The sequence below is a fragment of the Melospiza melodia genome, chromosome 6, assembly GCF_035770615.1.
Source record: "Melospiza melodia melodia isolate bMelMel2 chromosome 6, bMelMel2.pri, whole genome shotgun sequence".
Classification (NCBI taxonomy): Eukaryota; Metazoa; Chordata; class Aves; order Passeriformes; family Passerellidae; genus Melospiza; species Melospiza melodia.
Window position 1 is genome coordinate 50,490,657 of NC_086199.1, and position 21,179 is coordinate 50,511,835.

General features: G+C 41.8%; 1 protein-coding gene across 4 annotated transcripts in view; it reads right to left on the minus strand.

The window, feature by feature from the left end:
- FAR1 (fatty acyl-CoA reductase 1) overlaps positions 1-16,708 on the minus strand; it is a 33,693-nt gene extending 16,985 nt beyond the window's left edge. The window contains exons 1-4 of one of the 4 annotated variants that reach the window (XM_063160594.1): positions 16,652-16,708; positions 5,963-6,157; positions 2,447-2,622; positions 928-1,107 (exon numbers count right to left, since the gene is read on the minus strand). In XM_063160594.1, coding sequence (XP_063016664.1) covers positions 928-1,107; positions 2,447-2,622; positions 5,963-6,151 — 545 coding nt within the window. In that variant the 5' untranslated portion in view covers positions 6,152-6,157; positions 16,652-16,708. Of the gene's footprint in view, positions 1-927; positions 1,108-2,446; positions 2,623-5,962; positions 6,158-6,279; positions 6,476-14,352; positions 14,603-16,651 lie in introns of those variants that run through there. The other 3 variants (XM_063160597.1, XM_063160593.1, XM_063160596.1) reach the window with 3 other exon arrangements.
- Between the last annotated feature and the right edge of the window lie 4,471 nt (positions 16,709-21,179).

Below are 21,179 nucleotides of genomic sequence, written 5' to 3' on the forward strand. Positions count from 1 at the left end.
TGAGTCATTTTTCCAACCCATAATGCCCAATCCAAGACTTAAAGCTACAGAAAACAGATTTTTAATGTCTGGGCTCTCAGTATACCTAACAGAACCACTTCTACAATAAGTGATATAATTTGAGCATCTCAGTCTCCTCTTGCAATGGCATTTAGGTGGATGTAGTAGAGACAGCTGTTTAAGGCATCTCAGTTTTATCTTTTCCTTCACAGTGCTGGTACCAGCACAAGTTATCAGCATCTCCTGATTCAGCCAATCATTCAGCTGAAAGACTGGCACTCTCAGCACAGAGGGGGCACCATGTGAGCATCCCTCTCCTTCAGTACCCCTCCACACCTAGCTCAGCTTAAAGAAACCATAAACCTTAACCCATGTCCCATACAGAGAAAGAGAGTGTCAGACATGCTGCCAGATTTTTGGAACAGCATAAGACAACTCTTCATCTTTACAGCTCCTAACCATTTTTTGATACTTGAATTGTCACAGACATCTTTTCATAAAAATCCTTTCTTTAGGATTTTCCCTTCTGGGAAGCTGAGGCCCCAGAAAAAGAATGTAAACAATGGTTATCTGCTGCTGTGGAATGCAAGAGGTGCACCTGTGATTGGCCCATGTTGGATGTGTATAGTTAATGGCCAATCAAGGACCGATCTCTCTCTGGGACAGAATCAGAGAGAGCTCCTTTGTTATTCATTCCTTTCCTATTCTTAGCTTAGCTAGCCTTCTGAGAACTTTTCTCTCCATTCTTTTTAGCATAGTCATAATGTAATATATATCATAAAATAATAAATTAAGCCTTCTGAACATGAAGTCAACATTCTCGTCTCTCTCTTCATCCTGAAAACCCTTGTGACCACTGTGACATTCAATAGCAGGAAGAAAAAGGATACAGATTATCCAAGTAAATTCATAAAACATAACACATACTCAAGGGAATCTATCAGTTTCTTGGGATCCACAGGAGGTGGGTACACAACTTCCTCAATCTGTTTTCGATTGCAATAGGCATAGGCAGTGGAAACGTGTGTGAACACCTCCAGATTCTTCATTCGGTGTGCCAAGGACAGGAGCTGTTGTGTGGCAACCACATTTAACTGCACAGCATCCCTATTGATTCAATAGAAATGTCATTAGCAGAAAGCAAGACAAAAACAAGCAAAAAAGAAAATTCATTCCTAAATGCCTCATTGCTGGGTATATAAAGCATCCCTGAATTCTCCAACCAACCCCAAAAAAGCAGCATCGATACTGCCCTAATTTTCTGCTTAGAATAACATGCCACAGTCCTAATCTAGAACACCTCCCAATGTTCAGAATAATGCTTCTTGCACCCTTTTCTTAACAACTTCCTTTGATTTCCTCAATCTAAATCCCAATTGTATGTTTTCCAAAAAACATAAAGGAAATTATGCAACAACAGCAAGCTTCCATAAGATGTACCTCTGAACTTCCAAGTTCAAGTTGGGAGAGGTCAACAACTTGGAGGCTTAGTGGGCCAGTAAGTTAGAGACTGGCATCTTCTTGTAGGATACCAAAAGGCTCCATGCAGGATGGAAGGAAGGGGAAAAAAACAAGGCAAACCACCAAGAAGCACCCCTCCATTGCAGCTCCACCACTGCTCATTCCTATGTTTAAGGACCCTAGAGCAGAGTAGGTGTATCTCTACAGCTCCCAGCAGATAACAGCTTGCTGACCAACTCCTATGATTATTTTATAGTTTACATCTTCTGTCCAGCCTACAGACTTGCTGTGGGCGCCAGCTTCCTTGTACACAGTGCACTATCAAGTTTCAAGAGTGCAGCTAAGCAACACTTCAAAGTCTTTGCAAAAGAAGTGTTACATTAAAAACAACAACAAAATCGGTATTCCCCCAAACAATCACTGATTTCCAGAATGCTTTATCTCACATTATTACAGAAATGGGGGACAGGAAAGGAGCATTATCCCAAAGCAATTAACATCAACGGTAACTAATTAGTTTGCTACCTCTTTCAACAAGTCAAAGGAGCTCATAATCCCAGCTGTGTGCACCACTTTTTCCACTTCTTGTTTTCATCTCTCCCCCTGTGCATCTACTTCTCCCCACTTCTTCCAATGCAAACCTCTATTATTAATAAGGGACTTTTAAAAACCAGGAAGAAAAGCTGAGCTGTATTCTCCTGTTTTTCTTATCAGGTAAGAGAGAAAGCACTAGAACCTCCCACACACAACTTTTCTCACAAAACTCTACCCTCTGAAAATATGCATTCCTTTTCTAACAAGGCAGGCCAAAGGAATAGTTTCTGCTTACACCAGGAGGAATTACTAGAGAGAACAGTAGATGTAGCTACAGGTTATTTGTAGCCTTTCTACCCATATTTGCAACACTGGGCAGACACTTGATTCACCCCCTCCCTTTGAGCACCATTGGTTGATCAGACCAGGGTAAACAGAATTTTAGACTCACCTTAGTGGTTCATTGAATCTGACTGTAGCAGCACAATGAAATATAATATTAATGCATTCTATAAGTTCTTCCTTGATTGATTTACTAAGATCCAGTTCAGGCTGTGAAAGTTCACTCGCAACTACTATTATTTTTTCTTTGAAGTCTGGTTGCTCTTCTCTCAATCTGTCAAAGAGCTGTCAAAAACAACAGGAATATAAACTCAGTGAAGGTAAGAGAAACAATTCCTTAAGTGAAGAAAAATCCCACATTCTTTGTCTATGCCTCCTAACTTCTCGAGATCATCAGGAAGTTAGAACACTGCATTAGCAATACCATAAGAACATGTTACAGACTTCTCATAAAGAAATTTTTTTTTCCCAGCATAAGGAAAGGGAACAGTCTACCCACTTCCCAAGCTTGATAACAGCTACTCAAATTCTTATATAAGTCATGTTGGACTTTAGGTTTAGAAATCTTGCATTAAGATTTACAAATTTCAAGTGATTTAAGAAATGCTATGCCTAAATTATGCCAGTCTTGGAGAACCACATTAGAACATCTGATTGAGCTTTATCAAACTGGTGTTCAATTCCCCCTGAAAAAAATCTCATCAAAATTATATTCCATCAAGAATTCTTCTCATAAATAGCTGTGTTCTAGCCAGGTGGCTTAACATACGGATCAAAATTCTTGCCTCATCTTATTTACACTCATTAGTATGCAAGTTTTCCTGAGCCACACAGTAGTGTGGCAATAAAACACCCTTGAAAGTTGCAGAAGAGCAGACCCTTCTTTACTGTCCAGAGGCCAATTTCTTACAATTGCTTCAACACCAGTCAATTGTACTGTATTAAAATCATGGCAGCACTTTCTTTTTCCTGCCCAAGCATGTGGCTATACCAAATACAAACAGTCAAAGACATTTCCTTACAGAATGACATTAAATAATTTTAAACTATAAATTAAGTCACCTAAAGGTGCAGTTTCACAACACTTTAGGCAATATAAGCTTGCATTTCTAATTTCTTTATTCCTGTTGCTTCTCTGACACTGGCAAGAGCAAGAAGCCCCAGAGCTGTGTGACCTAAAAAAGGTCCAGCTTTTTTTTTAGAGATGTTTATTCAGCCCAAACATAAGCTACTGCAACTCTTTGTGTGGCCACCTGAAGTAGCAGTGCTAATTCTACGTGAGAACATGGTACATCTCCACTCTGAGGCCTGACTGCATTTTGCAAACATGAAGCTTCACTTTATAGGACAAAGCTGCCAAGACAGCATTTAAAGCCTCTGCAACTCTTATGGGTACAACAAACAGTTCTTACCTGAGGGCAGAAACTTTGTGTGATTTTGAAAAATAAGCCTACTGTGGTTTTGGTTGGAATGATGGCACCTTCCTCTGGGGAGCTGAAGCAACTGCCTGTTAACCACATTTATGTGTGATATTGCCTTATAACAGAAAAGCAGTACCATGGATGAGCTCTTCAAGAGCCAGTTTTTATTTTTCATACATCCATCACACCTGTTATACCTCTTTTCACAACCACAGTCATGGACTATTCCCACACACCCCTTACTAGCACTGACACCAGGACTAAGGAGAAGAAATACCTTGACTGCATGCAATACATATGGCAAATCAGCAGAGGAATTAAGATACCTGAAGTCCAAAGAAAGTAGAAACCTCAACACTGTTTTGCTATTTGCAGCCCAGTTTATTTCACATTTATTTTATTTATTACCATGTTCACCCAATTAGACTTCAAACTCTTCAAGAAACAGAACATTGAAAGATCTTCAGAACACTTAATGAGTCCATCTAAACTGTGAAGAATTACTGGCAGTGCCACTGCAACTGGACAGCTTAAAATAATAGATCTTATTAAAGTTTTCATAGACTTTTTGGAAGAATCTTGATGACACCAAAGCCATTTAGACAATGGACTTTCAATCTTATCTAATCATTTGATAAAGACAGAACAAACATCTGGCCCTATTTGACATCTCTGCATAGATGAGCAACTCCATCCCTGCACATTCCTGCCTCAAGCAGTAACTGCTTAACAGGACTTCTGCTGTGAACCTGCTCCAGCAATAAGGGCTCACCAAGACTCAAAGCACATCAGACTTTTATCTCAATGGGAGAGGGAACAGACTACAAGCAGACTTTGACTCAAATTTAAAAGCCTTTTACAACAGGTTTCCTAAAAGCCATACTGAGCCTTACAGCTTACCAAAGTTGAAATCAGTCCACACTAGTGCTACTTCTCTCTCTGCCCAAATATACCCTACCTTTTTTTGGGTAATAGTGTATACAAAAAGTGGATTGAGAAATGTTTCCTTTTGCATCTCAGAGCTTAGTCTGGAGATCTTTTCTTTGTTTCAGGGCAGCGACAAACTGAAGGTTTTGTATAGAGAGAACATGCAACTGAATTTTAAGACAGAACCCCACTGTAACTCATTCTGTTTTATGACACTTCTCAAGACTACAGGAAGATGCTTTTTGAGCAATGAGATACAGTTTTTTGACTGGTTACAGAAAATAATTAACTAGGGAACAGCCATTCTCATATCTGCTATCATCCCAGCTAGTCAGAGTTGTAGAAATCCACTGCTGTACTTTAAACAACTTACCTCTAAGTGCACATAGCTCCTTATTGATTCTCCTTTAGCACCTTCTAAGGGCACAATTTCTACAGACTACATTGTATCTCAATGAAAAAATTAAACTGCTGACACCTGTGTTTCATAAGAGAAAGGCCCAGATAGAAATAAACTCTGCTTTAGCAAAATTCATGCTAGAAATCTCTCCTCATCCTTCCCATCATGAACAGGATACTCTCTAAGGAGAAGAATGCGCAACAGAGATGGATAATTCTACACTTAGTAAGAAAGGTCAGCCTAGCTCACCAAAATATCAAGGTAATGAGTCTCTTCAGGAGCAAAGTATTTGACCCAGCTTGCACAGAAAATCGTTTAGAGAGCCACTTGGAGAATTCCACAGCACAGACCTTCAGTGCCTTTCTAGCTGTCACAGGCTGACCAATCTGCTAAGCCAAACATTTCTGTTCCACTTACAAATCTAAGTTCCCGTTGAGATTACACATTCTTATTTACTGCTAGATCCAGTAGCACATTCCAGAAAAAAAGAGAAGGCACAAGGTGAAAAAGTGACTTGCTTGAAACCTTTAAGAGTCTCAATCTGTCTTACAACTCCCAGTCCACTATCTCTTTTACTTGATTTTATATTCTCTTAAACTCTGACATGGATTTTTACTTCTCATTTCTGCATTACAGCTGAACATCCTCCTCCCGAATTAAATACAGGATAATTTTCAACTACTGGCTTTGTTAGAGACCAACAGCTATAGAAGCAGCTATAGAAGCACTGCCAGGTCTTAGATTTTGTATTTCTGTTAGAACAACAACAAAATTAACAATAACATTTTGCTTTAGACAGACTGAAGTTGTTCTCAAAATGAAATGAGAGCATCATAATGAAGGACAAAAATGAACTTTGTGAGCATATGACACATACCTTAGAGCTGGTAATCTCTTCTATTCGTGCTTCAGCTGTCTGTTTTGCTTTTTTTCTTACCAGTACATACACTGCCTTCACTTTAGGACAGGATCTGAGCAGTTTTTCCAAAAGCACTTTTCCCACAAAGCCTGTAGCTCCTGTCAGGAGGATGTTTTTTCCTTCATAGTATTCAGGAATGGAAACCATTGTGACCTTCACAAAAGATAAAATCAAAAAGTATGTTAAAGAACTTACAGATTCCAGATTTGCAGAAGATTGAATAATCATATCTGTGCTGTTTATACCTGAAAGAAATGCTTAACAGATTTTTTTACCTCTAACCAGTACTTCAAGTTGTCTTTTTTCACAACATTCTGAAAGATTCCCACAGGGTCACTACAGTCGTTCCAGGTCTTGCAAACTGCTCCTGTTAACAGTGTTTTAAAGACTGAGATATCCACTCAGCCAGGAAAATAGCCCAACTTCAGTCCAGTTCTGCCTCTGTGTGCACAGTCCTTCACCACTCCAAGGGGCTGCTCCATGTGAACTAGAGGTTGTATCATTAAAATGTAATCACAAATGGATTCTTCAAACCCACTGACAGAAGACAGAGAGCCAAGCATCCCAATTGCTGCAATTTTGACAGCGCCAGCAGAGCCCCCAGTCACTGTTAGGATGAGCCTCCCTACCAATTAAAATAAACCAGAGAGAAGGTTGAGTTAGTTGTTTGGAATGGGATCTGATAGTTTTACACTGATTACAAAAAACAGATCCACAGATAAGAGTTTTCCAACTGCTTCATCCATTAAATCATTTGGAAGGAAAAAAACCAAACAATAAAGTCATTAGAATTCTCAACAAACTAAGATGTAACCACAAATACACCTCCTAATAAAATGAAGGGTAAGGGATTATTACTCAAATTCAGCACAAAGCTAGAAAGTGCTTTAGGTTTTGCTTCAGTTAGTAAGTTAACCTTGAGAATCATGATTCTTTTCCCCTCCCTTTATCAGCCTCTTGGAAATGATGTCATTCTTGCTAAGAGAAACTGAAACTCTTTTTGAGGACAAATATGGTATGTCTCACAATAAAGTGAGAACATGGCCTTTAGGATCAATTACAGCGCATCATCCAGAGCTGCCATTCTTTTAAGTCATCTTTACTGCGACACTTAACCAGTTTACTTTCACTAGATAAGATGGCAGCATTATGATACACTTGCACCACATTTTACCAATCTTTCTGATTACACTCATCAAAATCCTGAGCTGATGTAGTAATTATAGTCCTCTACAGCAGTTCCATGCAAACTGCTACAACCAAAACACTCCCAGAAAGGGACCATAGAGAGTAACAGAATGTTCTGAGCTGGAAGGGACCCACAGGAATCATCCAGCTCTCAAGTGAATGGCCCATAAGGGGATTGACCCCACAGCCTTGGTGTTATTAGCATCACACTGACCAGATGGGCTCATCTGAGGGATAGAGTCCATAAAACCATGGAACTAAAACAAAAACCCACAGAACTGAGAATCTTTAAACACAGACGGAATGCTTCTTAGGCAAATAAGGATTACAACACTGAATACCTTAACAGGGTGAGAACCTTTCTTCACCTGCCACCCAGGAATAAAGGTGCAAAGAACTGAACTCAGTTCTTTCAAGCCAGCAAGATCCTGCAAGCAGGGTCTTACCAGGGAATGCACAGAATGTATGCTAGGAGTGAACATCTAATTTGTCCTTTTTGCCTGAAAAGTAAGTAAATATTTTTGGAACACCTCCTTGTCAGGTACCCACCAGATCAAAGCAATTGTGCTCTGTTTTTCATGTGCTCATATCTCAACAGTCTCTGATTAAGTTCCAAGTGATTACTTGCTAGAAAGGAGTTACTATCTACAAGTCTGGGTACCAAGTGCTATGTCAGATACTCCAAATCCTTCTTTTGACTCCCTTCTTTGACAAGTGAAGCATCTAACAGCAGATAGTAGGACACAGCAGCAAGTTTTGAGCAGAACAAGCACTACTATTTCCACTAACCACAGTACATCACCTGGAATTGTTTCTTTGAAGGTCAAGAGAAAAAGCTATTTACATCAAAACACTTCCACCACACAATTAAGAGACTCTAATGCAAATCTGAAACCACAGCTCCTGCCACAAAGCATGGAGTGCAAGACACAGCATGCTTATGAGTCATTTTTCCCTGTTCAGTTAAGGTACAGGCCTGCTGTCTTTATCATGGCTCAAAGTCACAGTTAATGCTCTTCAGGTATGTCTTCCCCATAACTTTTGTTTTCCTGGTCTTTGTGTACACCACTCACTTCCTCCTAAAGATCTGCATGATCACTCCCATATAAAGGACAGGATTTCAGTTCCCTCAAAGAGGGAGGCAAAAACTCATGCAATCATTACTGCAGCAATTTTGTCACTAAGAATCAGTTTTGTTATGGTTCCTACATACCCTTCTTACTAATTTACCTAAGTAGCCATAATTTCTATTTTTAACACTTTGAGACCCTATGAGAGTATCTAATACTATCCATTCACCTGTCCTTCCTCAAAGAAAGGTTTAATCCTGCCTTTGACACAATGCAAACCTGCTCACATGGGCAGAGTCTTTGGCTACATCTACACAGAACCTTGGACAATACCCAGTACATGGCTATGGTCCAACATCTACTTCTGAAAGCCATGAAAGCAATGAAAAGTTATGCTGTCAGTGGAAATACCTGTGTTGCTGTAGTCCAGCTTTTTAAGTGACTGCAAAATCTGACAAATATTTAGGCTCAGGCAATGTAAAGAAAATTGGCACAAAATGGATCAAAGTTTCCTGCTTTCATTTCTGATCATATTCCTTTGTGTAAGAGGCTGAAATCAGAATACCAGACCTACAAAACATCAACATCCAGAGCTACGATGAACCATAATGATGAAATGGGTTCAATTAAAAAACCAGGACTATGCACAAATACTCACATTCACACTTGAGAGGCAGCCACGCTTATATGTTTGCAGGCTAATTTTTTTTTTTTTTTAAGGATTGAGAAATATTTCCTTTAAGAAACTTTCACTCCCATTTATCTGGTACTCCAGCAACCAGACTTTGGTAGACCTTATTCATAGCAACTCCCCACACTGAGATTGTCTTCTACTTCCATTACTCTGGAAGATTCCAGCTAGAAAACATAATTGGTGACTTTTTCAGAAGTACACATTGTTGTCAACATTACAGCAATAAACACATGGATTGTGAGGGAACTGCCTAAAAGCACCAAATTGGATTTAAAGGGTAAAAACCATGCATGGAATCTAGGTGTGAATGATCAAAACCTGAATCCAGCAGCCTATGCTTTGCTAGGTTAGAAAGAAAGGTTATCTCAAGCACAGGGAAAGGAAAGAATGTTCCCATTCTCCACCTACCTTTCCCTGCCTTCTCCGAGAATGTATGTCCACATGCCAGTGAGCACAGCACTGCTGGCAACTCCTCATCTCTAACTCACAAGCTATAATATATTACTTTTTAAAGTTCTTTACAGCAGCAAATTACTGAAGAATCACAGGATTGATAGGGTTGGAAGAACTATTTTATAATTCTGTTTTTAAACAAAACTGCCAAGAAATACAGGAATAGTAAGAATGTAGTTCCTATCAGAAATTTAGTTTAGTCTCTAACACATAACAAGCTGGTACAAGTGCAAAAAATATATCTACCTTGCAAGGTACCACAGCAAAAACAAATTTAACATGTTAAGGTTGTTAAGTGTCAGCAATCACTTTATCTATCTGGTTTAGAGCATATCTTGTTTGTTTACAATAGCTGTTAACAAGCAATACATACTGTCACCAGTTACCCATTCATTTGTTAACACCTACCTCTTCAAACACACACAGAGAATTCCTACCAAACATAAAATTGTCTAATCCACACTGTGAGATATCTAAAACCCTGTATTATAAACACCTTTTTGAGCTAATAAGCAATAAAAGTCTAGAAAAAAGAAATTTGATCGCTGAAAGGCTTAATAAGAGTTCTGTAAAGAATTCTCACTCTAGAACCAAAATGCTCAGAATCCCCACATCACCCTGAGGTATAAACAGCCTTTGCTAGAGGAATCTTACTTGAAACTGCTGGGATCCTTCTGAATTCCCAGGTTCAGGGCCAAGCCCACAGTGACACTTTGTAGATATGCTTATGTGAAGGATGCTGCCCTCTGATAAGTGAAGAGTTCATAAGCACTTCAGGAAAAAAAAAAAGAAAAACCACCAGCAAACCAACACTCCAGGATCCTAGCCAACATTCCCCATCTTGCAAAAAATTCTCGTGTCCAAGGCTGAGCAAGTGCTTTTATGGAGCAAACAACAGCAGCTCTGTTTGCCTCCAGAGCTACTGCAGCAATATTTAACTCCCAGCTTCAGAGGGCTCTGACTCTCAAAACAAGGACAATTCTGTTTTTAACAGGAAAATGATCAGTTCCCAGCTTTGTCCAAACACAGATCAAGATGCTTAAAGATGTGCTTTCCAAGTGCCAGGAAAGCCTGCTGCAGTTCCACTAAATGTTTAAATGCTAAATCCAGCAGCCAGAGAGTGTGCATGTGTGTCCTTGTTAGAGATTAAATGCTCTGTCTTCTGGTTTATCACTGACAAACATTAGGTCAACAGCATGCTCCCTCCAAATTCAATCCTATCAAGATTATTGCTCACAGGAAATGGAAAATGTGCATTTCCCAACCTCTCAAACATCAGCAATAAAACACAAAGTTCTGCAAAAACACAGCCCAACAAATCAATTTGCCCCTTCCCTCTGACAGCTTGAACCCAGCACTAGCAGGAGTAAAAAGCAGAAAAAGTAAGGTGGCAGAAGTATTTTGTTTAGGTATATTCAGAAGATGAAATTTGTCCAGACAGACATCAAATCTGAGTGCACCAAGTGTGTTTAAATACCACACACACTCCCCACTGCACCCACACCAGACAAAAATCATTACAGAAGTCCCTCATACAGAGCTCCAATTGCCACATTACAAGGACACCATCACAAGCCAAAAAAAAAAAATAAAACTCTGGGAACTGGAAAGATTGGAGAGACTCGGGCAACAAAAGAAGTAATATTTAACTCATCTAAACAAGGTTACTGCCAGAAAGACGAGTCTGGGTCATGTCATATTATATCATATCATCATGTCTCAGTTTATCTGTGCCTTGTTGCCACAAAAGCAAATCAATGAATGCTATCAGCAGAATGCCCACATTTTCAAGCACCACAAGGGCCAATGACCTACCCTATGTGGCCAATACCCAGGCAGCATATCTCCAAAGGATACAGTCTGTTTGTCTTTGTGGTCCAAGGTTATAGCCATTGGGAAACCTTATCTGTGAAAGATACTGCTTTAAAGGATGAGTAGAGACTGTAAACTGCTTTGGGTGCAAGTTAACCTTAAAGCATACCTATTCCAAACTTCCCAGTCACATGGAAGATTTGGGATTCTTCCCTCAGCTAGCAGAAGGACAGATTTATCCATGTTTTAGATTTCACCAGCATTCTTATCTACTCTCTGCAAGTTCATTTTACTAGCTGTAAGCCAGGGACCAAGAAAATGTAACACACCTCTAGGAGCTGGAAAACTTACTGGCAGGCTTGAAAGCTAATTAGAACAACTAAGTTTGGAAGAATTATCAAAATAGGCCCACTAATCCAACATCAACTAGCCAGTCTTTGGGTAATATGCCAGAGCTCAAGTGTCTCACTACACACTTTCCACACAATAATGGGGATGGATTCAGGGTAATACTGTGTTCTCTACATGTGAAATACAACAAAACTAAATCAATCTGAAGGACCAGGCCCAAAACTGCAGCATGGATAAATGCCACCAGAAGTCCCAAAAACTCTACGGCAAACTTGTGGCTGACACTCAGTGATTTAAGAGAATTTCTGAAAAATAATAAGGCATTTCAAACTAGTTGAACATCTTCAGGATTGAAGACTAGAAAGAAACTTCCCAACTGCCAATGAAAAGATTTGTCCTCTTTAAATCATTTATCTAATGAAACACAATACCAGTTCGAGTAACCAATCTAGTTAGGTCAAAGTTTACATAGCTGAGTGTATAGCTCTGTGTACAAAAATAAAGTAGACTTGCTTTTCAAACAGTTCTCCTCACTATTCTTAACTACTGAAATATGCTAGATACTGAAAGCATGCCCTAGAATGTGTGCTCCTCGAGCTACATTCCTCCTGGATACATTACTACCTCTGGCAGCACAGGCATTCAAGGTAAGGAGCATTATTAAATTGAATTAGGTGAGACTTAGCTAATACTGCATTTGATCTCTAGAACAGCACTACAGAACATTAATATCAAAATTCACATTGATAGCAGACACAGAAGTAGTTCTGTCACTTTCTTTTAGATGACAATGACGAAACCCAAGTACAGTATTCACTCAATTGCTTTGGGAAGGTGGTGAATTGGGACCAACTAACCCATGGCCACCCAACAACTTACCAGCAGAATTCAGCCCAACTCATCAACTACTTCACCAAAGACACCCTTTGGTGAAATAAGATACTCTGAAGTGAGGGCTGTGCTCACAGCCATGGAGTGTTTAACCTCTTTTAATCCTTTACTCTTACAGAGCAGAACCTGGTTTCAATGTGGGACACTGTTGAGTTGATCTCAGCAGAACTCTGTCAGAGCTATTCAATGCCTGTGGTTACACAGATATTTCTCAAGCATGTGTTCACACACCTTCCTTCAGCCAAAGTGCTGACTTTACTGCAAATTTCCACTTACTTGTGCCTATACTCAGAGGGATTCTGTACCAGATGACTTTGTAATTACTTCTTAGTAAGTAATCTGTTCACAAAGTACATACTAGGGAAGTCCCTTGCTTTGCTGTAAATTTGTTTCTTTTACAGACAGTCCCTTCTCCAAAAATTAACTGGAACAAAGCAGGAGGTTTTTACAATCCCTTTATAATTAGGTTATAAGTTGACATTTTTCTAAATTGTTTACTGTTTGAGTCTAGTCATCAAGTGCACAGTGAAGAGGAAAAAAAAAAGTCTCTTTTGGAATAGTTAAACCCATTTCTCAAAATTGCACAGAAGGCACAGATCAGGTCAGAAATTAAGCTATTCCAGGAAAGCATATCCCACATAAGAACATTAACTGTACTCCATCACCAGTTAATGTGAAAACATGTTTAACACACATGCAGGGGGAATTTAAAACAAATTATAGGAAATCAAGATACAGGCAAATTCAAGATTTGGTGAACAGAAGCTGAGTTCCAGATCATTTTATCTAATTTAATTGGAAATCTGCATTAGAATCTCATTTGCACTTTTGGTTATGAAAAGGATTACAAGATAAAGCCTCACTGTTTATCAGAGTAGTTGCATAAATCATGGCTCTGACTTTGCATATATCATTACTCTTGAGTTAACCCCTAAAGGAGAACAGAGCCTGTCTGAAGGACACATCTACAACACAATGGGCAGAGCAGCACTCACAGCTGACTCTCCGTCACTCAGTTTTTACTCACTGCCTTAGGAAAACAGGCCACAGGCATCACTTCAGCCTTCAGAGGAACCTGAAGGTGGAATATATCCACCTGATATCCAGCCCTGATTCTCACTGGGGAAAGCTTTAGCAGCAGCAGGAATATTGCTGCAGCTACCACTGTGATACTGTCATTTTGCTGGGAGGGGAAAGCCAAAAATCAAGTAAATACAAGGGGGTGGGAGAACACACAACATTCAAGTGCTCAGCAGTTTGTCAAGTTTCAGTGATAAGAGACTTACAGCCTCTACTTTGTTTCAGGGTTAACTCCCTAATCTTGGTAATTAAAACCCAGATCCACCTTTTCATATATTGATCAGACAAGACAAGGATAACTACCCAAAACCTGCACCTGCAATTACATTCTGTTCAAACTTATTATTCACAAAGCAATTACAATTGGAATACTTAATCAAGAACAAAAAGCCCAGCTCTTATTCTTCTCATGTTTTAAATTACACAGAGGGCATGAATCATGTTTTACAATAGACATTACACGTTGAATTTAAAGTCCTAGGAAACAACACTTCCAGATTCCTCCCATACTTTTCCAAATCTTACAATTAAATGGTATTTTCTCTTCTATTATGTTCCTGCAGAAATTCACGATAATTCTTTTGAAACCTAAAAATTACTCATTTATCTTACAAGTGCTCTACCAAGTCATATTTGAAACATAATCACCTTCTAAAGGAAAACAAACCACACTAGTTTACCTTTCCTTTCTTCCAATACATGTGGAACAAACAACAACAAAAAAATAAAAGCCAATTTCCACCATTTTCTTCCCTTTAAAAGTGACTTTAACAGACACTCAGAGCAAGTTGTACCAAGAGATTGCCTACCTGTCTTCCAAACAGGATGCTGGCAGCCTCCCTCCTCCTCCTCCTCCTGTTCAGGATGGCAGATACTGATCCTGTGTGGCGCCAAGAGCTCCAATCTTAACTCCTATTTATGCTAATGGATGTCCTGTCCTATCAATTAAGCCTCTTGCACAAGGAGCCCTACAAATTTACAAACATCAGGCTGAACAATGGCGCAGAAAGGTGTGAGGTCCTGTGCACACACAGATGCCAACACCAACATCTGCTAAAAGCACGGCCTTTGTCACCACAGTGAGGGCACAAAGGGACAGGTGACATCTCTGGGGTCCCCACTACTGGACAGAGCTCAACAGAAACACAGTGCTCACTACAAAACACTCAGAAGACAAAAAAAAAACCCCAACAAACAAACAAAAAAACCCCCTGAATACTCGAATGTTTACATAATGCAAGTGCTCCACAGCATCCACCAAACTAGCCAAGCACAACTCTAGCTGATATTGGCTCCTTTTCAGAATTTTTAGCTTGCCACTCAGCAGCTCTGCTTCCTGCAGACAAGTAGCAAGCAAACTACACGGAACATCCTCAAACACTGAATATTTTGTGACAAAAAACCAAACAGACACAACTTCCGGCTGAAGAAGGCAACCAAGCCTGAAGTCACTGCAACAATTCATGTCTCCAACAACACCCAGGACCTTCTTCGCTCACTTCAACCTTCCACGTGGCTGTATAACCATTTTAGTTTGTGGTGCATCCCCTTCCTAGCACCGGAAACAATAACCCTTGTGAGGAACTGGGAGCTCCTCCAAGAGCTAGAACTGAAAACAGGAAGAGGACAGTGAACTCTTCACTTTGTAGCAGCCAGAAGGAGATTCAGTTTGGCCTTTTGGTATGGATGGCTACAGTTTTGCTTCAATGTTAAATTTTATCAACACAAGTATCAGCAGCTAACAACTAAGATATGGACAGGCTGGGTTATTCTGGAACTATAAGAAAAAAAAAAACATTTATCCTGTCCAAAACTTACAGCCACGTTTAATTTAGAACAACTCCCCCAACGTGCTTTCATTATTAAAATTGTGTCTAGTAAAGCTTCACTATACCTACGGCCCAACAATAAAGACCAAGTACTTGCAGTAAAAAATGTAGAGAGAGATCTGTCATTACTTTATAGCTCCGCAATAGGTAGAGATAAAAAAAAAACACATAAAAACATAACCCATAAAATTAATCTTTCCTATCCATCTAGAGGTTTTTGATGGGGAAATGGCTGAATTTTAAGGCACCGATATATGAGTGAAGAGTGAAAAACAGGGTAGAGAAGCTGAAGATCCTAGAAATCTACGATATACCTAGTATATAATTTCCAAATTGCTGAAATAATGGTATCTCATTTAAGAAGCACAGACGTGATACACAAATTTGGGATCAAGAAATACTGGCCTGCCCCAGGACAGATGGATGTCACAGATAGTAAAACTCCTACATGCTCCACTTCTTAATTATTACCGAAAGAGTTATTAAAATATTAAAAAAAAAAAAAAGCTCCAGTTGCTAGAGCCTTGAAGTAGGTTAAATGAAATTAAAGGTTTCTATTTTCATGGGAATCAAGCTGGTTTCGATTACAAGCTCGCTACCAACCACTGTATCCCCTGCAATCAGCTACACATTAAACTTCACTCAGGGAAGCGCTTTGGAGGACGCGGCGGGTCCCGCTCCGAGGAGGACGGCGAGCCTCGCCCGGGGCCCGGCCGGAGGAAGGGCTCCGCTGTTCCCCATGGAGGGAGCGCTCCCGGCGCACGGAGCCGCGGGGCCGGGGCTGGGGCACGGCCCATCCCGGCTCTCCCCGCACGCTCCCGCCGCTCTGAGAGCCAGAGGAACCCGTGGCCTTCCCTGCGAGCCCATTCCGTGCGCCGGCCCCGCGGCACGGGCTGTGCCCGAGGGGAGCCGCCGGGCAGGCAGGGCCGGGGGGGATGGTGGTACCCAGGCCCGGGCCCTGCGGCGGGCGGAGCGGGGGCTTTCGGCCTCGCCCACGCTCCCCGCTTCGCTGAGCATCGACCGCGGCCGCCGCGCTCCGCCGGCCCGGCCGCCACCCCGACAAGCCCCGGAGCTCCGCGGCGCCCCCCCATCCATCCATCCATCCATCCATCCATCCATCCATCCATCCATCCATCCATCCATCCATCTATCTATCCATCCATCCATCCATCCCTCCCTCCTTGCCGGAAAGGCGCGGCCGCCCCCTCCCCCAAGACCCCCCTCCCGGTCCGCGGGCGGGGTCGGCGGGGTCGGCGCGGCCGGGCGCGGCTGCCGGTACCTGCTGCGGGCGGTGGCGGCGCGGCCCCGGCGCTGCCCGGCCCCGGCTGTGCCCGCCCGGCGCTCGCCGCCCCGAGGGTCCCGCACGGCGGCACGGCACGGCCGCTCCCGTTGGCCGCTGCGCGCGCGCTCCCCGCGCGCCCATTGGCCGCTCTCGCCGCCGCTCGCGGGACAGGGAGGGCGCGGATTGGCGGGCGCCTTTGGCCCCGCCCCCGGCGGCGCCGCGCGCGGGGGGCCGCGCGCTCCCCCCTCACAGCCACACGCAGCCGCACGCACCGAGGGTCACATACACAGAGACACACGGACACACACCGAGGGTCACATACACAGACACACATCGAGTGTCACACACACAGACAGACACAGACACACACCGAGAGTAATACACACAGACAGACACACAGACACACACTGAGAGTAATACACACAGACAGAGACACAGACACACACCGAGGGTCACACACAGAGACACACACCGAGCATTACCCACACAGACACACACACTGAGGGTTACTCACACAGACACACACACACAGGCACACACCAGGGGTCACACACACAGACAGACACAGAGGGTTACCCACACAGACACACACAGAGGCACACACAGAGGGTTGCACTCACAGACACACACACACATAGATACACACAGAGAGTCACACACACCCTCACACACACAGAGGGGCACACACACAGACGCAGACACGCACACTCACAGAGGGACGGAAACACAGTGCACACAGAGGGTCACACACACACACACACACACACACACACACACACACACACACACACTCACAGAGGGTCAGAGCACTCGGGGCTGCTGGAGCCCGCGGGGCAAAGGCAGCACGACCCCGTGCCAATGGCCGAGAATCGAGGAACCGTGGAGTGGTGGAACCACCAAGGCTGGGAGAGGCCTTTGAGAACACCCAGCCCAGCCACCAAGCCTGCACTGCCACTGCAACCCCCAAAGCGCTGAGCTCAATTTTGGGATTATCAGATTGCCATTGATAGGCGCCATATTTGTGTGCAAAAGTCACTGCGCTCCACTTGCCTCACTGTTTGTTACCAAACAGTGCAACGTGATGTTCTGGTGCTGTGCTGCCATGATGCCATGCCCTGCCACCATATGCCATTGGTTTCACAACTAAATATTGCATAGATGGACATGCATCAGCTGAACAAAAAAAAAAAAAAAAAAAACCAAAAAAAAAAAACAAAAAAAAAAAAAAGAAGAGGCATTTAAAATTAGGAAACACCCTTTATAAACTTGTGTAACCTGTACTATCCAGATTACTGTACAAATAAGGTATTATATGAGAATTGTTGTAAGCACAGTCTTGGCTTATGCAAGGGCAGGTTGGTTTTTCAGAATGACTTGAGGGCCATGAGAACGAGAGCTCTGCTCACATCCTCCACAGCAGCCCAGTGATTATTTTATACTTATTTTTAGATATGTATTCTCATGATTTTTTCACTCTGGAGTAGTTACTCCTGGTACCTAGGTACTTCTTGACAGAGTATTTAGAATCACATAACTGCAAACTCCTCATCACAACTGTCTAGTGGACGGTTTTTCACAGACTGTCCCTTGGAAAACACCTGGTCACTGAAGCTGGGACATCATCCAATCATTCAGTCATAGGAAAACTCACTCAGGCAGACAAAGATTAGAGTCTGAATCTCCCACAGTCCTGATGAAAAGTTTTACCATTTTGTTGTACCCTGCTACACACCAAGGGTTCCTTTTTTGTTGTATGGAAACCCTTACATGGGGTAGGCAGCCCTACAGACTGTGGGATGAGGCTTTTCCATTTCAGATTACCAAGAAAAGATGAGTCCATTGCAGCACAGGCACAGAATTGCAGTCCGTGCACATGAACTCTTAAGAAAAAAATTAAATAAAAAAAACTCTAGTTGGAATATGTAAATTAAAGTTTCTCAGATTACTACAGCAGTTAAATTTAGGTACATTTTACAGAAGTCACTCAGTAAAATGTGTCTGTGACCCCAAATGAAAGTCATGGGGAATATCCCAGCAATATTTCAGTGTGGGAACAACAGTGTCCAGCCTGGTTTTTGAAAACAGCTAAAAATGGTGGTGGTTTAAAATTTGTCTCTAATAAATACCATATCCTCTGATCATTGCAGTCCATTAATAAATTATAATGCAGTGACAGTGGATTAACTGATGTTCTCAGTATAAATTATTATTAATATTATTAATAACAATAATAATAAAGCAAATCAGATTTTTTTCAAGATTACTCTTTTAAAGTCACGATTAACTTATCTCTCCTAAATTATTTATGATCAGGAAAATGTCACAGTGACATTGTATCATGATGCATTTGCATTTTAATGTAGTAACATATGGTTACTTCTCAAAGAACCTACCAAACTGGTTATTCAAGGTAGCATTGTGAATTTTTCATTGCAGGAAAGAGAAGATATCAACACCAATGAGGCCTAGTCTGGGAACACTGAATAAATTATTAAAAAAAAACCCAACCCAACCCTATTTGAAACTCTATTACCCAGCACAGAGATGGCGTGACATAAGGTTGTGGGAATCCATAGGTAAATAACTGCAAGTGCTTGCAAGGCAAAATCTTGGTTTGTTACCCATGTGAGTGAGACAAACCCCTAAATGCTCACTATCGGGGGGAAAAAAGAGATTTGGATTGTCTCTTTAAATTGACCCACTTCTCTACCCAATGCCAGCAAGTTGCTTCATTCACAGGAACCTTTTGGAGCTTTGCAGACTGCTTCATTATATCTCTCCAATTTTAAGCAAGGTCAACGATTGTAACAATTTTGTGTCCTTTATTGACAGCTCATAGAAATGTTTAATTTTGCACCCCCTACCTGGACAAGGTTCCCCAATCTTCTTCCTTGGACACTGACAGAGCACCACACACAAGTCACCAAGTATCAGCAGGACTTACAGCTGCACTACAGGGCACAGTGTTCATATGGAAACTTGGTTTTTCTGTGCATAACTTCACTTTTTACAAATATATACACTAGGTGCCTATGCATACACTGTTTACCTCAGGAACAGAGCTGCTTTTATGCAAACTGCAGTTGTGTTGCTTTGTTTCAGTCGCCTGTGGGCACACCATGAAGTGTTTTGCATAAACCGAGGCACATTTTTACCCCGGCCTAGCTACTTGTGAAGGCCACAGGGATGCTCACTTCAATTCCTTGCTAAATGCAACCCATTTAATTAAAAGATTAGCCAAGAGAAATGTCACTTTCTGTGCTGCCAGAAGAAAGGGCACAGGCAGGTTCTGTTCGGCAAGCTGAGACTCCTGTAATATTTCATCTGTGCTCAGGCTGGAAGGGGCTAACAGCCACATGGAATGAAGGGGTTTATAAAGGATGCATTTGTGATGCAATGAGCATTAGCAGCTCTTGTCTCCATGTTGCACAGTAATATAGGCTGGAATTTGCAAACTTACAGCTGTACAGGATGCAGTGAGAAAGGAGCCATCCTACAGGAGCTCAGAACCTGCTTCAGTGTGAGCAGTAACTAACACAGTTAAAGCTTGTTTGTTTTCTAATTTGAGGCACTATGGTTCAAAGATAAGGGTCTGACCAAAACTAGTTCAACCAGTTTAGGAAAAGTGAAGGAATTTATTTTTAGCTGTGGAATAAAGTTAGTTGGTGCATTTAAAGATATCTTTGGATTCAAAACAGGGCAAACACCTCAAGAGAGAAAATTTGTGATTTTACTCTCCAAAGAGTCGATAGTTTTTTTGTGGAGTGACTCTTTTGTCTTTTACTAATGAATGAACTGATTGAGGATATTTATTTAGTGATCTGAGTGGGTTTTAAATTCTACCCTGAATATCCTGCTTGTTAGATATCAGTGTACAAACAGGATAGGTAGCAAATACATTGTTTGCAATTGAATGCATTCTGCTACCTTTTCTATGCTTTCTATGCAATAATGTGCTAATTCTTTAGAGTTTGGGAATGGCTGTTAGGATTATGATGTATATTCAGTAAAAATTACTTAATCAGAACGGAATGGACCTCTGCAGCTTGTCTAGCCCACCCTCTCTGCAGGTTCATCAGAGCTGCGTCCAGCTGGGCATTGAGCATCCAAGAACCGAAACTCGACACCCACTCTGGGCAGCCTGTGCCAGTGTTTGACCTCCTTTGCAATAATAAAAAAGGGTTTTCTTTTGTTTAAGTGGAAATTCCATATTTCTGTTTGTAGCCTCCTATCCTATCACTGGACACTGCTGAGAAGAGTGTGTCCCTGCTGTCCCTTGCCCAGGGACTTAGCCACACAGCTCACAGTCAGTGTGCTGGCACCTGCATCCCCAGGGCCTCTCCACAAAGCTGCTCTCCACCACTCTGTCCCCAGTCTGTACTGGGGCATTGGGGTTTTCCACCCCAGTGCAGGGCTTTGCATGCCTTTTGTTGAACTTCACAAGTTTCCTGTTGGCTGATTGTTATCTTTTCCTGCATGACTAAACACAAACATTATTTCTACTTTTGCGTCCTTGCCACGTCAC